Source organism: Rhopalosiphum maidis, chromosome 3, assembly GCF_003676215.2.
Source record: "Rhopalosiphum maidis isolate BTI-1 chromosome 3, ASM367621v3, whole genome shotgun sequence".
Taxonomy (NCBI): Eukaryota; Metazoa; Arthropoda; class Insecta; order Hemiptera; family Aphididae; genus Rhopalosiphum; species Rhopalosiphum maidis.
In genome coordinates, this window is record NC_040879.1 from 33,620,162 (window position 1) to 33,628,700 (window position 8,539).

The following is an 8,539-nucleotide window of genomic DNA, read 5'->3' on the forward strand; positions in this document are numbered from 1 at the left end:
AAACATTATGCGAAGCGTATCCGTGTATCGCTGCACTCCGCTCCACCTAAACGTTAAGTACTTACTTATTACAACTCATAAATTACTCTTCCGAATTTCAATTTGTACGCTTCCGAATACGAAATTAAAAATGCATGTTGTCATTCAAAAAAAAAAAAAAACGTAATAAACTAAAAAAAACATAGAACGAAAAGAAAATATTAAAAAAAAAAAGCATATTATATTGTTGACTGGAAATCGTGATGATGTGAGATTAAAGAGACATTTTCAAAAGCTTCAATAGATTTCGAAATAATAATGTGTGCCGTTCGACAAAAGAATCGCCCGGTATACCACTAGCTATTATCCGCAAGCGTCTGAACCGGAATACAATTTAATGGCGAATATTGTGCGCACACAAACGCATTTAAAAGATAAGACGCGTCACCGCCACCGTCGTCGGCGGCGGCTTCTCGGCGACGTCGAGTTATAATATATCATAATATAAATATACCGTCACGACATCGAATATCTCTGATGTCCGGTAATTCACGTAGCACAGACACGACACTACTATACGATGACCGTTAATACCAGTGCCGTACCCAGGAATTGGTTTTTTTTTTTGGGGGGAGGGGGGCTTAAACATTCACACTTAACTCTATAGGAAAATAGGAAATAATTTAAAAACACACATACTATTTAAAATAAAAGATTTCGGGGTGGGCTCAAGCCCAAAATCCCCCCCCCCTGGATACGGCACTGGTTGATGCCGTTACACGTTAATCACTAACGTGTGTAGATAATAATAATAATATTATACGTATTGTTTGAGCATTTTACTGTGTATACGTTTGGTAGATCAATATATTATTATATTATATATATATATATATTATGTAGATGCACGTTGTAATAATATAAATACGTTTATACATATACACACGTCACGACACCCGGACAAAATCCACGGTGGTATTATATCATATTGTTGTACATGAAATTACGTTGTACGCTTGTACGCGTTGTTGTTGTTGTTGTTGTTGTTGTTGTTGTTAATATTACCTATTGTCATCGCGCCTCGACCGTCCGCGCGCATCATCATCGTGTTATATAGGTATAATGACATAATAATATGTGGTATTTAACACGGTCGGATCGCGTATTGATGTTTCAGAAGCACAAGCGAGAGAGCTCGCCGGACTCGATAGGCGAGCCCATCAACGAGGAGGAGCTGATCGAGGTGCAGATGAAGCAGCGTCACACGTCCGCGGCGGCGGCGCCCGGCGGCGGCAAGTCGAGCAACTCGCTCGACTACAACAGCTGCGACATGCCGTCCGCGTCCGCGGGCCACAAGTCGTCGGCCGCGGGTTCGCCGTCCTCGGCGTCCGCTTCGGCGGCCGCGACCACGGCGGTGGCCGGCAGCAGCAGCGGGCCGGCCGGCGGTTCCACTTCCGTGGTGTCCGTGCACGGCTGCAACAACCCCAACTCGAGCACGTCGTCCGTCGTCGTCAACCTGCCCACGTCCTATCCGAACTCGGAGATGGACTACGGGTCGGCCTCGTACCCGCCGTCCCCGTCGCTGTCCTCCAACAACGACAAGCCGCAAGTGCGCATCACGTTCCTCTAGCCGCCGTCCGACTCCGAACCACTACGTTGTAATATTATTTCATTGTTACGTATTATTATTATTATTATTATTATTATTATTATTATTAACTGTTCCATTTCGTTTTTCGCTGCAGATATGCGCGCGTCGTTTCCCGTTCGTTCGTCTCGTCGCGTACAGTTGTTCTGTCGTTTTACCGTATCGTGTATCGTTTTAATAATATAGTACGTTTTACGGCCACGTGATAATATTAATAATGACAATCGCCATTATTAATATCGTTATCGTCGTTTTGTTAATATTATATATATATATATGTATGTGTGTGTGTATTATATTATACATAGGTATTTTATTTACCCGGCTAACCCTAAGTGTATTATAATAGGCGCGTGCCCCCCCCCCTCGAGTCATTAGTCCGGCCTGCAGTCCCGTCGAGGGTGTGCGCGTTTCACATAAACTGCAGTTTTGGTGTACCCATATAAATATATGATAATATGTATACCTAACCAGTTAGTCGACCCCGTCGCCGCCGCGAAAATAAACGTCAACCGCTGTTTTTAAGGTGTAGACACCGTTTTCAGACGTTTGACGGGGTGATTGAGAACGGGGTGTCCGATCACGTCATCGTATCCAATGCCGACAAACGTATCATTCCGTTCGGAATTCAAAAATAGTATGCCGTTTATTAAGAGGACGCTATATACTCGCAACATGTCCGCGGTCGCGGTCCTACAAAAATATGATAAATATTAAATAAAAATCTCGAGTCGAGTTGAACCGATTTCGTGTTGTTGGCTTTAATACTAGAGTAATGGAGTGAATTGAATCATAGGCGTGACTAGCCCTGAACTGAAGGCCACCCAAGCCCCCCCCCCCAGAAATTTTGGATAAATGTATGTGCATATAAACGTACTAGTATTAAATTTATTTTTGCCTACAACATAACAAAATATAATGTTTCATATAAATGAATAATCATTCAAATCAGTTGTAAACACAAATAGAAACAATAAATAATAATCAAATTAAAAAAAAATTTGCTATAAAACATTTTTAGGAATTTAGCTCCCCCGAACTTAAAGGACTAGTTACGCTCATGAATTGAATTAAAATTTCGAACAAACTTAAGCACAGATAATATTCTTGACTTTGATATTATTAGGTCGATTAGCTTTAATATTAAAGCTATAACAATACACACAATCGGAGACAACATATTTGGGTGTAGCGTCCTCTTGACAATTTTTCAAATACACACACACGTTGGTACGATACTTACGTCGTTACGATTATCTGCATGACGACGACGACGACTACTAAAATGATGATGATAATACGCCTTGGCGCTTATGCGTAGGTAGGTACACGACTCGCGTAGCATTTTAAAAATGCTTTTAAAAAAAAACCATGGGAGCTTTACATTTTATCTGTTTTCCTTCCCGTATAATGGTCGAAATATAATTATCTATGCTAATATTACTTTATCATGAAAAACAAATTGTGTGACACCATAGCCTTTTTTGTGTACCTAGTGACTACCTGTAGCTACCTACGCTCGTCATAAATTCTATCCAGTCAACATTCAACACCCACGCAGACGAACAACGGTTTGTCGCGTCAAGTCGTTCATTCCGTCACCCGGAACAAACCCGCTACTCCACTCTCCCCCCCCCTCCCACGTCACTCCTCTATCGAGCATATTATATACCTACTGGCTATACACACAGTCCTTTCTGCTTATAGAACAACGCAGTAATTATAATAATACGGCTTGTGTACGAACCGAATAATGAATACGTCTAACACGTATGATACACATATATTTATATAAACAATTATTATTATGTGCACGTGCACATATCTAGTCGAACTTAGTCCCGGTCACATCAACAATATCCGTCCGCCCTGTGTGCATGCAATTTTAATCGAGCAAAGTCCTAGTGGGATTTGCACTAATAATGCGGGGTTTGAAATAATAATGCGTCAAGTAACAGCTGAAACCCGTCGACGGGGCTGCTCCTCATCATTACATATTTAATCGTTATTAGGGCCTATTCAAAAACATATACCTACCCACTAATTATTATGTCACGACAAAACAGTTTTTTCAAACATTAATCGGGAGAAATATCGATGATTTCATTTTCATATTCAAACAGATGATCGAAACGGTAATAGCTATGATTCTTGTTAAAAATTATAAAATAAAAACTATTACAACGTATTTAAACAACGCACACTGTTAATTATTATATCTCAAATTCAAAATGTATCCACCGTATAGTTATTAAATTCCATTATTCAACCAGTAGATATATGCTAATCAGTTTAGATACCTACGGCGTATCGCATTCTCTTCTCGTTCGATTATTTTGTGAAAAAAAAATTAAATTTAAAAATAAACAATAACGCAATAGATTATTGGTCCATACAAAAAATTCGAATTTGTTAACTCAATCAGATGTGTTCATATTTTTCAGTTACATAACTCGAAATATTTAAAAATAAATTTATTTTTGTCAGCCTCAGACTCTACGCCTCGACAGTATGATTGCAGTATATTATATCAAAGCGATTTAATTTGTCTTTTCGTTCCACCATTTAAAATTTTAAATCAGTCCTTCGCACTCCTTATAGCGATATAAGTCTTTTAGATAGATGCTCTCCTCTACCCATAGATTAAATTTTCAGAATCTTATCATATATATTCAAAAGGTGTAGACACCTTTGACTGTTGTTTTGTAACATATAATAGATACGTATAGGCAAAGGTATAATATTCGCAGTTCAATAAGCATAATGATAAACCACTTAAGTCCCCGTCATAATATTATGCAACGTGTAAAGAGTAAATAATAATAATTTTCTGTCGAGTGTTATTTAAAAAGCTAGTCTCTAAGTCATAGTGGGTTTTGTTAAGGTTATTTCCGGCCAATATTAAGTGTGAGGTACATAAAACGTGAGTTGTGAAGAAACGAGCGACACCAAAACGTCTGATTTTAATTTTCAAAGGACCTAGATTTATTAACAGTCAAAATTATATAGGTAATACATAAACTTTGAATATTTTTTGTTACAATCTGTTACATTTAATCGTGGGTCTATTGTTATGTGGTTCTAAATCGATGTTTTTCAAAAAAGCACATTTTTAAAATTAATTAGTAGATACTTCTATAGTTTTTTGTAACTTATGATTGATTTCTGCAAATTTTAAAATTATTTTCAATTAAAAAATATTAATCACTAGATACTTACATAGGTAATTAAAATTATTAAGCCAATGGACAATCAGCTTATGTTTTATTTACTAACTTACATGTTCGATCTTTTATTAAATATAAATATAATTTATAGTAAAACCATTGCTTTTACGTGACAGCAAAATTCCTACATTATCTAAAATATAACTGATCACTTTTATAATTTTTAATTTTTATTAAGACCTTAACACGTGTTGAATATGTAGTGATATATTTTTCTTAAATATTTGTTGACTTTTAAATCATAACAGCTAATCTAAACTAAATAAAACTTATTATAAAATGTATTTGTCCAAACGTAATTATATTATATTTTAGAATTAAGTATGTAGTCTATATCGTTTTTAATGTGCAGAGAAATTATTTATTATATGGGCATGCATGAATTTACTGATGATCTAACAAAATTTAGGATTGGAGTATATATTAACTTAAAACGATAGGTATGTTCTTTCAGTAATGGTATATTGTAAGAAAAATTATATTTATAAACAATAGACTTATATCTATGAATCTATGTATTATTATCAAGTTTTGAAAGTGCTCTTTGGATATACAAAAATCGATTTAGAACCCTTTTATATTTTTTATATACGACCCAAGAAATGTTATCGACTAGAATTAAAAATTGGGACAAATTCCAAAACAATGTGGTTTATTGGCACATTGCCCTCGATGCGCATATTTTAATTTACTTTACTTATCCCATGTAACACCTGTTCTCGCCAAGGACTATGGGCAGTGGGCACCAGTTATATTATATTTCTGTTACATTACTAGGCTGTCCATATTTTGTAAATATATTATGATTATTATTTTTTTATTACTTTATTTATAAATTAAATTATTACGACCGTGTAAAAAATTCAACGTCGATTTAATACAAACCATCAATTATCTTTATTATAGATCCTGAGCAGGAGCAAAGAAGCTATTAGTTTTACAATTATGTGTTTTATTTTTTTTCAAAAACGCTTTCTTTTTTTATTAAGACTCCATAAATTGCATGTGTGTTAATCGATTTTACATTGTACCCAAATGGTACTTTGGGTTTGTCAAAAGTGAGAAATTCCCAAGAAATTATATAGAAAATTGCGAAAGACTGCAAAAGCATCATTCGACCTATTTGTTCTCGACATTATTAAAGCATATATTTATTATCATAATACTTTGATCATACCTACCGATAGCTGTTCCTATATTATAATAATATATTCACCAAACTTTTGTAACATATATTTATAATATACCAACATTCAAACCTAATAATAATATTTAATTTTACGATAAGTCTGTACAGTTGTCATATTATTACTATAATAAATAATAGATCCACAATAAAATGTTTACTTCGTAATTTATTATAATATCTTGATTGATAATAATATAAAACATTTTCGTCTATTATAGAATCAACTAATTACCTACTCAAATTTTGTGATTAAAAAATTGTAATTATTTAATATTATAGTTAGGTATATCGTATATTAAATATTTTTAAAACCCGAGATATAATCTTATGTTACATAATAATATAATACATGCTCTACTTTTTGTATGTATTAGAAATTTTTCCCTGAACACATAGGTCAAAATGATGGTTATTACTTATATTAATTATTAAATGTCAATATAATATGTCTCAATAATGACAAATTAAAAACACCATGTTTTGATCATATCGAACAGTAATATTAGAGGTATATTTATTTTTAATTAGTGGCTAATTTATTGCTAAAAAAAAATGTACACAAATGTGTAAAAAAACCAAAAAAAAACACTTTATTTTTAAAAAAAAAACGAAACAGTTTACGTGGCAAAACACTTATAATACGAATTGATATAGAATAACACAATCATAATATTATTAGAATAAAAAACGACGCTACGTAACAATTGAATTGGATCCCAAACTAAAAACGATCTTTTTAAACACCTATAATTGTGCCGGAGTATGTGTGTAGTAGATTAAAATAAGCGTTTAAATGAAAATATTCTAAATCTCTTTTTTTTAAATTATTATAATTGATATTGAACGTAACGTCTGTCTGTCCATATCTACGAGTTTGTTGTACGATATATTTGAGTCTTCTAGATCTTAAAAGGGTCATTATTATATGTTATATATTATTATATTATATGAAATTAAATTAAACCATCAAAATAAATATAATACTATTCATAACAAACATTTTATATCATATATATCATAATAATTGTCATCGTTCTTGTTTAAAATCGTTAGTTTTTTCTTATTAGTATTTTTTATTACTTGCGCTAACTCTCGAGTAGATAAAAAAAATATATATATATATATTAATATATAAATAATACATAAAATGAATGTATTATAGATAGATACTATTTAGCTATAGATCACCTGAATCATTAAACAATTTAAACGTGTAACAGCCAACAGGTGTGTTTTCCATTGTCTATTGGACATCTTTTAGGTAAAATTTGTTAATCTTTTTTAGATTTGTATTAATAAAATAATGGATCTTGAATAACTATTATTATATGCCTATAACATGTAAAAACAGTTTAAACAAGCAAACTATCTAATTTTTAACACCGCATTCATTATTATAATTATTATTGTTAACAAATAATATTGATGCATTTATGTTTTAAACAATATTAGAAAGACGAACAAATTTATTAATGTTAAAATTAATTATATTTATTATTACTATTATTATTATTAATATTATTATTACTACTACTACAATCACTACTACTTCTACTACTACTACTACTACTACTACTACTACTACTACTACCACTACAACAACAACTAGTACTACTACTACTACTACTACTACTACTACTACTACTACTACTATTACTACTACTATTATATCAGGGTGTTTTAAGATATTCTGGCCAAATTATTTAACAACATCGGTTTAAAAAGCATATATTATATCGTTTAGTGGATTTTTACTTGATATCAAATACCTATCGAACAAAACGTATTTTTATTATACGATCCAACTCAGTTTATTACATACTACCTACATTTTTACGTAAATAAAATTATTTATTTTTATTTATATATAATATGTGTGTGTGTATATAATATATACCCTATAGTGCTATAGTATACCTAAATTATACGTGCAATTTAAATTTAAAATACCTATAAGTTACTTTTCTACGTTAAAGTTTGCTTAGCTTCTTGCATTACACCTTTATAACAGTACCTATTTAAATAGATATCCATAAAAAATTTTTTTAAGCCTAATAACTTCTAAATGAATTAATTTGTCTTCGTGCATAGTTTGGCCAGGATTGTCTGAAACATTTGTCAGCTTGGCCCGAAAAGTTTTGAACGTTATTAATAAATCCAATCAAATAACTGTTAATAAAACTGTTTAACATTGTTTTAATATATTAAATTTATACAATTTGATCAAATGTACTGTGTATTATTATTTTTAATGATTGGTTAATTGATCAAATTATATCATATACATTTGTCAGTCATCTTTTCGGACCATTCTGATTATTTTTCATCAATATAGTCGTTTGTATTACATTCAATTTGTTTAAGCATGGTAAACAACTAAATGAAAAAAAAAAACTTTTTTTTTATATATAAATAAGCAAGTTACAAATTGTTTATAAAATATATTATACAACAGCTAAATGGTATAGATTGTTTTTAAAAATGCGAATTTAGAAG

The 8,539-nt window shown here is 31.9% G+C and overlaps 1 protein-coding gene across 3 annotated transcripts in view; it reads left to right on the forward strand.

The window, feature by feature from the left end:
* Window positions 1-4,826, forward strand: part of LOC113557172 (potassium voltage-gated channel protein Shal) — a 60,111-nt gene extending 55,285 nt beyond the window's left edge. Inside the window, exon 5 of one of the 3 annotated variants that reach the window (XR_003405576.1) lies at window positions 1,157-1,288. Coding sequence is in view for 2 of the 3 variants with exons in the window: in XM_026962522.1 (XP_026818323.1) it covers window positions 1,157-1,609 (453 nt within the window). In the remaining variant the exon portion in view is untranslated. Of the gene's footprint in view, window positions 1-1,156 lie in introns of all 3 variants that reach the window. The other 2 variants (XM_026962522.1, XM_026962523.1) reach the window with 2 other exon arrangements.
* The last annotated feature ends 3,713 nt before the right edge of the window (window positions 4,827-8,539 follow it).